Genomic DNA, 13,262 nt, shown 5'->3' with positions numbered 1-13,262 from the left:
TGTAATATATTACCTCATTTGCTGAGTTTTATGCTGAGTTTGCATATAATGAAATGTTAATAAAAATTTCTATTGCCTTTAAAATCATTCAATTGTCAGGCTGTGATGTCAGTAGAAACATGAAATTAAAAAATATAAGAATGATAAATAAAAATAAAAGAAATTGGAACATTAAATGTTCTGCTTCTTTTATTGTAAGCAATTCACTCTGCCCTATTTATTTTATTAGTATTACAGTGGAAAATGCCAAACCACTCATCAAACCACACATACATACATACATGCACAAACACACACACACACACACACACACACACACACACACACACACACACACACACACACACACACACACACACACACACACACACACACACACACACAAATGGCAATATGATAGCATGAGATGGATTGTAAGGAGATAATACAGGATACAGGGAAATAGAGATAAGGATGGTGATGATGTAGCAGATGGGCTGGCTTTAACAAGTTGGAGGGAGGAGATAAATATATTGTGTCTGCTAAGGTAGTTCTTGATGTTCAAACAGATGTTTTAGATGTGAGGTTGTTCCATTTAGTTGCTTTTTGATCAACTAATTAAAAAAAAAAAACAAACTGCTAAGTTTGAGGTTAAAAGCAAAACACAGAAGAACAAAAGAGACCTTGAACGGCACTTCAGCACCAGGGACAGCGACACACATGTACAACAAATGTAGCCCAAGAATAGTCACATTTAATGTTTTCTTTGTTTTGACTTCTTTTACACAAGAACAAATTAATAAAATAAAAATGTTTAAAGTGAAAAAATCACAATAGTGCATTTTCCTGTTCTTTCACAGCAAAAAACTCACAGGAACAAAAAAAACTTAAACTCAACTGTGATCACACTCCTCTGTTTCCCTTATACACATTTAATCACACAGCGCATTAAGTCCTTACTGCTTGCTGCGACAAACACTCATTGTGAGTTTTTAACAGTAAACAGAAAAACAGTAAAAAGCATTTGCACATATATTTGTGACTTTCTGTGATTAAACAGTACAATATTCTTTAAATAATTTAGGGATGAATTAAATAAAATATGTGTTCAAAAACTTAGAATGGGAGGATAATAATGATTGAAAAGTATTAGTATTAGAAGGCATGTGCTGAAGAAGGAAATTTGAGTCTGTTTCTTACAGCCATGCTGAGTCCTTAATGGTACCTCTTCTTGCTTATGTTGTTTTTTAATCTTTTTCTTTTTAAACCTCTTCGCTCCTCTCTTAATGGGTACTGAAAAATATTCTCTTTCAAACATCCATCCTTTTAACACATCCTCTAAATGAGGTCATGTTTTCAACATGGTATCAAGCAAAGTCCTATATGGTACATTTTTACATATTAGATACATATTACATATTCTAATCAACATATTTAGTTCAGAAAATTTTAATTATAGAACAATAGAAAATGCAGCCTTATATTTTAATTTTTCCCTTTTTCCCCCCTCTGCAGATCGTATTGAATTTCTTTTGTCCTCCTTCTGAGTCCCTTTTACCCCTTTCACCTCTCTCTCCAACCTCGCATCACACTCAGACTGCTACTAATAGGAGTTTATTTTTAGCACAAGTGAGGAGTGTGTATACACATGATGGATGATGGTGATGTTTCACACATTTCTTGGAGGGAGGGTGGGGGGTGGGGGGGGTGATAAAGGGATGGATGGATGGAGGAGGTTGAAGGCAGTTCAAGGAGCTGGCTTGTGAGAGATGACACATGTTGAGAGAGCTTTCACTACACAGGAACAGAGGTGTGCAGCAGAAGAGAGATGTGCAGAAGTGATGAAGTGAGAGGGTCATGGCTTCCACCTGAAATCCCCCAGGCACAACAAACTGACCTCCAAGCAGCTGAAGATCAACAGGCTGCTCTGCACTGGATGATAGTGCTTCTCTTCAGAGAGATGAAGAATGACAGAAACAGCCTGATGTAACGTATCATCCAATTACAACATAGCTCACGCTGGCTTTAGCTTTAGGCGAAAACTGAAATTTAATCACTTATCATTTCTAGTTTCATGTCTTTACCGCAACATGTCCTGAGAGGAAGCTTGAGGGCTTCTCAGGGGAGAGAAGCAGTAACCTGCTATAAATCTTCTTGAATATCAGGAGTAGAAACTTAAGATACTACAATAATGTAAAGGGTCAATTACCTGACAGGCAGACCACGGGAAAGCAATGACTCAATCTTATTGGGACAGAGTGGAATGTGAACAGCATGGAGCAGATTAGGGCTCAAAAAATGGGACTATTGCCAGAAAAACAAAGGATAAGAAAGCAAGCAACAGATATACACAGGGATTATTCAGCATACACTGAGAGTACAAATAACTACAAACCAACTGTCGCTTTTCCTTAAATAACCTGATCTGCAATGCCACTGCTTGTGCATAAAATTGGCAGCACATGTAAAACAGAACTGTTATTTTTAACTTTTCCTGCAAAGGCTTTGACCTTGAACAAGGAGTTTATTTTTAGTTCCCCGTTTTGTCTTCATTGTGAATGTGCGAGTCAGGAGGTGTAAACAAGACGGAAACGGATGAGGGCAAGCAAGATAATTTAAGTGCGAATCTTATCGTCTGGTGACAAAACAAGTGCGTTCTTAAACCGAGTGTGAGTGCTCCGACATGATAGAAAGTAGCACTTTTAATTTCTTTTCTGTCCTTTTCTATCTCAATTTCCACCTTCCTTTTTCTTTCTAATAGGTATAATTTTTTGTGTGTCATACAATCAAATGACAAAACAGTTGTCAACTTTGTCTGCAGATAAAACAGTCATCACAAATGAAGCAGAAACCAATATCTTTCTTTGGCTCTGCTTTGAACCAAAAACTCTTCTTCGGTCTTGTTTCCTGCTGGGCTGTCATATTGCCTATTAAGCACTGATATGAGACGACACCCAGCTCAGTCTGGCACAGTGTCTCCTCCTCACCCCGATGGTAAAGCACACAAGCAGGCGACATTAGCTTGGAATAAGTTATCCTAATGGTAATGAACAATTCTCTTCCCGCTGTGAGTATCATTACCACACACTGTGATATGACTTAGAACTGTATGCATGCTTACACAGGAGCACACATGGATCATACAACCCCCTCTGCCTGCAAGCACTTGTCTGAATTTTCTATCACAGGGAGCCTATGTTTTATTCATTATGCTTAAAATGGATGTTTAGTGTTAATTTTTGTCATAAGGAAAGTGTTAGACAAGTGAGTCAAAGGCAAAAGGGTGGCAATGCTTAATTTAATAAAGTCAAGAACAAGGGGGGATGCATTCGGAGGAAATGCATATAGAGTTCATACACATCGTCTCAGTAACATGATGGATTTCTCTTTCATGTTTAATCAGTAGGCAAACAACCTTCTGGCAGCTTTGGCTTGAAAAAATTGAAAGGTTGAGAACTGAATACAGAAGCCTGATAAAGTCAGTCAGAGCAACTGGAAACACGACTCCTCTTCGAATAGTCCACGTTGCAGAGTTTTTATAACAAAACAGTAAATAGTAGCACAATGATTCATACAGACAGGTACATACAATACTCTGCATCTCTGTGTAGAGGCCACTGCTAAAACTGAATTATTTATTTATAAATGAGAAGATAACAAAATCACTTCGATCAGAGCCACAAGTGGACTACAAAAAGAATGAGTCTCTGGAAGACTGTTTCTGTCATTCTGAGTCAATATGTGCATTTACCCTCAGTGCTGTGAAATTATACATGACCATGGCACAGACAGGTGGAGTTGCACATGGATGGAGTAATCAGGTGTTATTAATTAGAGAGTAAAAAGTTCTAATGGCCTTTGGAGGAAGATTAACACCCACTTTCATTTAGAAAAATGTCAGCGCCCCTAACAAATGACTTCTTCTCCGAGGAAGGAAATGAATGTGACTATTTCATGGTGCTCATATGTATACTCTGAAGTCCTTGTGAAAGTCTTATTTCAGTAAGATTGGTGCATTAATAGAAAATGTAGTTAGTAACACAAATAAGCTAGACTCTGCGATAAAAAAAACACTGCATGTAGAAATTTGCACTAATGTACAGCATTGGTCACTTTTAATTACACATCTACCAAACTAGTTAATCTTCAGACATAAAATATTCATTTTAAAGATGCATTATGTGATTTTCCAACCTTAAAACTCCACGTTCCAGGCTCATTTGGTGGCACAATGATATTTATTAGTTACATCTCTGGAACTGTCACTGCCCAGCAGCATCCAGAGGCTGAGAAACTGCACTTGTCTGCACTTGTCTTACAGGACGCCACATGACACAGGCTAGCGTGCATATAGAACCACACCGGCTGCTTAGAACACACACTGTGGCTGATTCACCAAACAAATACAAGAAGACATTATTGGAAAAAGACAGGAAAAGAAAGAGACAGAACAAGAGATAAGACTAGAGTCAAGACAAGACTTTTCCTGGCTGGAGAGATCTGACAGCACAGGTAGGATGCAAGATGGATGAAGAGAGAAAATCTGCAAAAGTGGAGTAAAGATGTTAGGATACATGATGTATATGTGAGGAAAAATTTACTAAAAATACATTTTTAAGGATAATTTCTTATTTAGGGAAAACAAGCAAAAACAATTTATCCACTACTGAGGCACAAGCTGAAAATGCAACTGTGATTGTTATGCTATTGATGACAAAGAAAAAAGTACCACTGCCTTTCTGACAGAGGACAAACACTGTTTAAGCAAAACTGCTGCTTGAATTTGTTGCATTCATTTTACTTTCATGTGAAAAAGATGCAATTACAAGGCTTTATGAATAACAATAAATAAATAAACAAATACACAAACAAACTAATAAATAAATAAATAAACCCACCACTAATATGAACTGTATGTCTTATTGGATAAATATGGTAAATGTTAAATGAGCTGTACTTATATAGACTTTGACTCTAGAGATCTGATAATTCAAAGGTGCAAGATTTGTTTCTTGTAATATAATTAAAAAAGATTTACTTGTTGTAGTCCACCATTGTGGAGAGATTACTGTTTTGGGTTTTAAGGAAGCTCTCTCTAAGCTGTAAAGGACTGTGGTTCCTTAATTTTCCTTGTTGTCTTTCCACTGGAAACTTGAAACAAAACTAGAACCATGTTGTACTGAATCTATGTTTGCACTGCTGGCTTATAGAAACAGTACCTGAGTGGTATTGAAAAAGCACTGAGTTAGAAAAGCACAAATTACATTCAGGATGTTCTGGTTCTGGTTCGCTCTGAACCAACCAGATCCCTCAGGTCATCAGGGTCAAATCTACTTTCTGTTCCCAGAGTCAGAACTAAACGTGGAGAGGCAGCGTTCAGCTTTTATGCTCCTCACATGTGAAATAAACTCCCAGAAAAACCATGTCAGCTGAAACTCTCAGTAGTTTTAAATCAGGATTAAAACCTTTTTTTATTTTATGTCTTTTATCAAAACAGCTGTTAAAGTCCCCACACTGGAACTTTATTTCTTGTATTTTTATCTATTTATTTTAGCTTTTTTCATTCTGTTTTTATTTAATTTCTTTTATTTCTTTTCAAGTTTTTTTTAATCCACTTGTAATTGCTTCCTGCACCCTGCTGTAATGCTTTTAATGTTTTATGTAAAACACTTTGAATTGTCTTGTACATGAGATGTGCTATACAAATAAATTTGCATTGCCTTGCCTTGCCCATATGTCATCATCGTCTTAGACCCAAAATGTATTATACACACATACTTTATTAAATGACAAGGTAATTTTAACATATTATGGTTTTTAAGTCTTATTAGCTGAGATTCCTCTTTCAAAACAAACAAAAACCTAACACCTTTACAGCAACAAGCCACATACTTATTTCCTATCTGAATGTTGAACAAGCCACTGCAATGATAAAGCAGAGCTATGAGACATGAATGGGGACAATAGCTCGACTAGTGTTTCGATTAACACAATGTTAAAAGACTCATCAACAATGCTTACAGAGATCCTGCACAGTTAAAGTCACAACTAAAATATGCAAGAAAGAGGAAGACTGCACACCACAAGTTCCTGTGAGGTGCTGCACTTAAAATTTTCATATATGTGTGGGTGGCCAGACAAGTTAAACAGTTTTCAAAACATCTTAATTGCACTTAACAGAAGTTGTCCCACTATTAGGCATGCTACGGCAGAGAAAGAAAACACAAAAACACAGGCATGCTGGCAGGGTCTCTTCCAAAGACTAACGAGCCAAGATAATTGGTGGGCAAAGTAGGGTAAAAAAAAAGATTACATTTGACTGTTATCAACAATACAAACACACACAACACTAACTGAACACAATCCGACTCCTACTCTATAGGTCTGTGGTGGGGCGGACAGGGGCTTGTGAGGTCTAATTAAAGACACAGTGGGAGTATAAATGAAAACATTAAAAAAGTAAAGAATTTTCAAACAGTTTCCGCAGACTAACCGGTGAATAAAAACCAAGCTATTACCTGGGGGCATAATGTCATAATGTGTAGTTTTCTTGGCACAAGTTAAATCAAGATTAGGTTCATACACATTTTGACGCCTGAGTGAATTCTGTCTCTTCACGCCTGACTTAAATGGCATGTCCCTCAGCACCTTGGATCAGCCAAAAATGCCACAATACTCAAATACCAAACTCTGAATGGCCTTGATGAAATCCCTATGTAGCACAGCCATTATACAGTTCAGCCCTCCCTGGCTCCTGCTGCACTGAAGCAGACGTCTCTCTCTTTCTCTTTCTCTCTTCGTCTCTCATTGGAACAGACAAGCAGGAGCCAGTAGTCATGGTAACTCCATTCTGGGTAAACTTAAGGATGCGTATGTGCATGCACACAGTGTTTTTTAATAAATACCGCAAGGATGGGGGCAAATGTGCTTGGAGACTGTGGTAGCTAGTTAGCTGTTAAAACTGCGAGTAGAATCAAAGTGTCAAAAGTTTGCATTGCCGATTAGCACAAAAGATTATTAATTTTTTATTTTTTTTTACATACATAAGAAAAAAAGATATATATAAAATCCTGATTATGGATGTTACTTACAGAGTACAAATCTGATAATTTAAATGAAGACTGGTTGAAACCATAAAATAATAAAAAAAGGTTTTTAGATCTATTAACTACCAGCTGCTTTTATTATTTACTGTCTTAAAGAGGCAACATTATGTTTTTGGGTTGTCTCCTTATCTTGAGTGTGTTATACAGCAATGAGCTATAAGGTTATAACCACATCTTCTATATGTCACCAGAACGTCTGGTCAGTCGGTGTCATGGAAATGGATGTTAGGGCGTGTCTGGTACTGGAGCATTTGTTCTTTGAGTCCTGTCATGTGATGCGGTCTTTGTGGGTTGGGGTTGCTTTCCACAGATGTCGTAAAATTGACTTCAAACTTTTTGTTGTCCTCTTTCATCACTTTTCAAGGCCCCAAAGTTCACTCCAAAAAGAGATTTTCTCATCTACATTAGGTATGGTTAATGCTCAGTAAATCAGAGACAGAATCAGACCTCAACCTAAAAATGTAATTGGACTACTATCTTTGTCCCAGTATACATGCATGCATATGCCTGAAACTGCAACACTGTGGACTGTGTTCAAGACATTTTGCTGCTTCTGACTTTCATTACAGCAGGCCGTTGTGCATGTAAGCGTAGCTTAATTCACTTCACAGATGTCTATCAGAAATTTGAATGATGGTTTTGTCAGATGATGATGTGGCTTTAGAACAAGAATTTCATTAGAGCAGAATTACACCCTGGAAATGCCCTGGAAGTGCTCTTAATAAACTACTTTCAGTCACAATTTCTGATGTATATGAGCATCTGAAAAAAGGACACAAAAATTTTACAAAAACATGCACAAAAAAGTAACTTTAGAGCACATACAGCTCCTCTAGGCCCATTTGAGTCTGGTTGAGTATTTACCAACAAGACTTATTCAACCTCTTAACCTATTCTCGGTATATTAGTCCAGCTGTTGGATCTATAATAACATGCTGACTGCTCTTACACTGCCTCAGATGCCTCGTTTAAGTCCAGGCTTTTCTTCCTTCACATAATAACATCACCATAAAGCACTTTGATGATGCCTAGTTTGGCATCCCTCATTCAAAGAATCAGCAGCTGAAATGCACTCTGCCACATTTGACCATCCATCTGACCAACATGAGCAGGGCTTTGGGAAAGTGAGGAGTTCAGCAGACAGAGACATTTGAAGAAAAAATAAAAATGACAAGAGACAATGAGAATTGTTTTAGTTTTTCTTTTGTCTGTTTTTACATTTAAGAATATAAATATACATACATTTCCCTAAACAAAATTAACATGCAAATGAGGATAATTTGGCTAGTTTTATTTTTGGTGGTTGATTAGCTCGTTAATAATCTAAAGACTCACTCTTATAGCGACATAAAAGCCTTATGATGACAAATACTGTTTTTTGTTACCGCTGCCAAGGCAGAGGTCATGTATTTGGTGGTGCTGGTTTGTCTGTCTGTCTGTCTGCCTGCTTTCAACATAATCCCAAACATTATGGACAAATTTTAAATAAATTTCCAGGAAATCTCCGAAATTGATTCGATTTTGGAGGTGATCCAGATCACCACCTGTACCCAGGAATTTTATTTAAAGGCTTCTTTACAATGGGAAGATAAGAGATAATTTTGCCATTAGAGCTTCTAATTCAGAAATAATGCCCACAATCATTGGCAATAAATAAATAAATGCATACAATGGCTTTACAGTGGGCCTCACTAAGTGCTTCTAGTTCATTTTGTAAAAAGTTGTCACTGTTACTGTTTTTGATCAAGACATACACACTGGGAATGTGTGTATAAGCGCAGAAGCTCCTCTCTAAACATGCCCAACCCCTGCTTTCAGAGCACGAACTTGAGGCTGTGCAGATGTTAAAGTCTGAAGAGATAACAAGGAGAAAAGCTGGGGTGGAGACAAGCATCACAATTGTCAAATTAACATTCACACTCTGCTCTTTTGACAAGGTCATGCAAACACAGCTTTACCTCCACCCTCAGGATCAGCTGCTAGGGTTTAATAAAACCACAATACACCACTGTGTCTTCCCTGAGGCAATGTGAGCTGCTGCTCAACATAACTCAAAAGTAAAATAAAGGGAAATTGGTGTAAAGCTCAGCAGCAGGCTGTCAGTAAGCAACAATAGAAAAAAAAGAAAGAAATATAAAAAATACTCTAATCTATTTTGAATTCTAAACTATTCTAACATCTGTACACAGATTAGCATTATAAAGTTTTGTTTAATAGTAGAGTGAGCAATAGTGAAGAGAGGAGGATGGGCAGGGTTGAGTTAAAGTCATACTGAGAGCTGGATGAAAGGCTGGATAAAAGGCAGCATGTGACTTTCTCCCACTGAGAGTTTCTCAATGGAAGTGGACTGCCACATGCTTCCAGAGAGGGGACAGGAGGAGAGAGAAGGACAGAGCTGTGAAGGAGAGAGAGGGTGTCGAAAGGCAAATCGAGAAAAGGAAAGTGTGAATCCATTCAACCTCAACTGCTTTCTGATTCTCACTGTGCATTCTGAACATTGGTTCTATTATTATGCATATGAGGCGATCCAAGTGAAAAAAATCTACTGTATGCTCACAAGAAGACATTCTGCAGACACATGATGTAGAAAATAATGACTGGCATCCTTAGGCTGTTGATGTCAAAGCTTAGTATAGTCTCACCTCTGGACATGAAACAAGGCTCTGGACTGTATACACACATAAATGCCCAATATGGACACACACGCACACACATACACCCAACAAGTCACATTCTATGAAAGAAAGTACATTTTTCATCTACTCAAACATAAAGAGCACCTATTCTTCCATCATTCAGGTTGAAAAACTGAGCAGCAGACACAAGAGATCTGAGATGCACAGATCTCAAACCAGTTCTAAACGTCTTTGTCAACTTTAGTTACAAACATCCCATTTCAGTTTAGCGATCGCTTAAAGAAGCAGACCCACCAGCAAACCTCAGGGTGTAGAAGAGGAAGTTCTGGGTGCCTACCTTGGGTAAGTGTTCCCATGAGGAAACGGTAGAAATAGCGAGCCACCTTGGTAAGCTGCCTCTTGCACCTTTTCCTGCACTGGCTCATCTTGGTGCAGCTGTGGAGGTGGAGGTGATGGTAGTGATGGTGGTGTTAGTCGGCTAATCTACCCAGGGAAGGGAGCTCTAAAGGTAAGGGGGGAGAATCGGAGCGCCGGTAGTGTGTGTGTAAATGTGTGTGTGTGTGTGTGTGTGTGTGTGTGTATGAAAGTCTGACTGCAGCTGCTTCTCTTCTTCTCCTCACTCTCCCTTCCTCTTTCCTCTCTCTGTTGTCTTCTCCCCTCTTTCCGTCTCTCCGCGCTTCTTTCCACCTGTAGGGCGCTGGCTGTCAATCAGCCAGGAGGACTCTGTCTCCTCCTCCTCACGTTCTGAGAAGCCCTGTTCTGGATCCCCATTGGTTGGCAACAAAGTGTGGCGGAAAATTACGGACCGGCGCACATGGGAGTATGTATGTGTGTGAGAGGCAAATACTACGAGGAGGCTGGCTTGAGTGGCAGGTGGTGGTTTTTCTGAAGCTGCATGCTCCACACATCTTGTTGATATCGTTCTTTTATGTTTTTCTCTCTACTCACGGCTCATAAAGAAGACAGCCTGAAAGTGTGTGTGTATGTTGGAGCCAGCAGGAGGCTGAGTTAAGTGACAGGAGAAACAAAGTAAACCCATTAATTTGCATCACACACCATCCCTCTCCTCCCTGCTCATTAACAGAATTCATTAAAGTCGTTTGGAAAAAGAAGCAAAAGAGGAAATTGAAGGTACTTGAAAAGACAGGTAGAGAAGTGGAGATGGAGCAAAAAGGGAAATGCATAATTTTACTCTTTCTCCACTGTGGTAAAGTTTCAAACAGTAAAAAAAAAAAAAAAGAAAAAAAAGCTTGATAAAGGGGGAAAGAAAATGACAAAAACCAGCCTCACCGTCAGTAGATGAACGGATTATTATGTGGCAGCAGAGAAAATGACAGAAAAAAGGAGCTTTTAAATCCTGTGGGACTGAGAAAGAAAGGTGTTTATGTAAAGCCTCTCCGTCTTATCATTCTGCCTCCAGTCTCTGAACGCTTTCAGAGTCACTAAACAGGGAAACACACTTACCATGTTTTCCCTGCTGTCATATATTTATTGTTTTCCCCTCTACAACTCTCCTCTCAACTGCTGCCACTCCACTTTTATCTATTCTCTTTCTCCCTGATGTTGAATTAAAAGTGATTACCGTTACCCTGGCAACCCCAGACCCCATGGATTTTTGTTGTCGTCAGAGCAGCAAATACACACACACACATAAATACTATATGTACACACTTGTCTGCTCTACAGGTCACAGAGAAAATCAGTTAAACATCAGGCAGATGCTTCCTTTAACTTTTGGTTGTCTCTACGTCTTCTACAGTCTCTACAGTACTGTTGCTGTTGTCTAGAAGTTACAGACATGTCAAACTTCAGGTGAATGTGTGACTGCGAGGAATCAAACAGACAAACACTATCAGAGCCAGTAATAATTCCTGATGTAATCAAGCTTAAATACAAATCGTTCATAACCATATATTTAATTTTTTATGTCGTGGTCCATTAAACCAACTGACATTGCTGTTTAGCTCTTATTACATTATTAATAGAGCAGCCAATAGGACATTTTAGAGAGGAGAGGCTTCAAAGGTTAGGTGAAGTGCACAAGCTCAGGGCACAAACTTTAAATACAGAGAGGAGGATTAGAGGACAACCTTGGCAAAGGGATTGCTTCATCACTGTAAGATTGTGTTTTAAGGATGGATAGAGAGGAGGGTTTTGTATGTGGTGCATTTGTGTGTGGTGATTTTGTGGCTCACACTTGTTAAATATGACAGCTAAAGTCATTTAACTGCTACTCCATCACATAACGTGCATCTCACAACCTAACTAAAGTAAATTCAACCATGTTTGGTTTGAATCTGTCATGAAATTAGTAACAGTAGTTTTGCATGGTTTGTGACCGAATTTCTGCATAATAGGACAAAACAGCAGGACATAAAAAAAAAAAACATGAGAAAGAAAAAATCTTGACAGCTAACCGAACAAAATTAATTCTATATTTAAAATGGCAACAAAAGGAAAATTCAGTCAGTGCTCCCATGCCAGGGGCAAGATATGTGTCATCACTGTGTCCACTCAGGGAAAACATAAACACCATGACACACTTTTTTCCAATCAGTCCTAAAAACCTGGATGAGATCATGCCACTTGAAATTCATCGCTTGCTATCTTGATACCCTGCCAACAAAGCTTTTCCAGAATGTTTCAGGATGCATGGCCTCAGATATTTTAGAGATTGCAAATACGTCTCTGCTTTCAGGTGTCTTTCCTTAGACCCTAAGAAAAGCTGTCATCATTTGATGTCTACCAGTCAGGTTTTCGGACACACCACAGCACGGAAACTGCTCTAGTTAAGTTCTTCAATGACAGCCGCTTGAGCACAGATAATGGAAACATTTTAGTCCTGGTGCTAATGGATATCATTGTTGCATTTGACAAAGTCAACCATAACATCTTATTAGATCGGCTGAAAAACTGGGTAAAGCTTTCTGGCACTGCAATTAATTGGTATTAGTCCTATTTAAAAGACAGGGACAAATTTTTGTCTATAGGTAATCATAAATCAGAGTGAACAAAAAATAACCTGTGGAGTTCCCCAAGGCTCCATCCTGGGACCACTGCTGTTCAACATCTAAATGCTGCCACTCGCTTAAATTATGAAAAACAACAAAGTATGTTAACATATTCTATACTGATGACACACAAATTTGCTTAACCGTCTCATCAGGAGACTATAGCCCAATCCAAACACTGATCATTCTGATATAATAACTTTTAGAGCCCAGGAAGAAAGATTAAAAAGTCAAACAGCTAAACTAAATACCAAAAACAAAGCCATCTGAGAGTAGCTGTGGACTCAGACCTGAATTTTAGCAGTTACTTCAAGACAGTTGTGAAGTCTGCTTATAATCACTTAAAGAACATATAAAAGATTAAACACTGATGTCTCAGCAGGATTTAGAAAAACTTCCTGTCCTTAGAAGTCTCCCTAAAAAGTCCATCACACAACTAGTTAGTCCAGAACACTGCTGCTTGAGTCCTCACCAAGAAAGTGAGTCGTTTAAGTCCAGTCCTCAGATCTTTACACTGGCTTCCTGTCTGT

General features: G+C 38.5%; 1 protein-coding gene across 3 annotated transcripts in view; it reads right to left on the bottom strand.

Annotated features, from left to right (window-relative positions):
• LOC121655641 (Kv channel-interacting protein 2-like) overlaps positions 1-13,262 on the bottom strand; it is a 97,960-nt gene that overhangs the window by 39,753 nt on the left and 44,945 nt on the right. The window contains exon 1 of one of the 3 annotated variants that reach the window (XM_042010421.1): positions 10,059-10,296. The exons of the other annotated variants lie outside the window; for them this stretch is intronic. Within the exon in view, the coding sequence (XP_041866355.1) occupies positions 10,059-10,146 (88 nt within the window). The 5' untranslated portion in view covers positions 10,147-10,296. Of the gene's footprint in view, positions 1-10,058; positions 10,297-13,262 lie in introns of those variants that run through there. 3 annotated transcript variants of the gene reach the window in all.

This window comes from Melanotaenia boesemani, chromosome 16 (assembly GCF_017639745.1).
Source record: "Melanotaenia boesemani isolate fMelBoe1 chromosome 16, fMelBoe1.pri, whole genome shotgun sequence".
In the NCBI taxonomy this organism is placed as follows: Eukaryota; Metazoa; Chordata; class Actinopteri; order Atheriniformes; family Melanotaeniidae; genus Melanotaenia; species Melanotaenia boesemani.
This window is presented reverse-complemented; position numbering and strand designations above follow the sequence as displayed.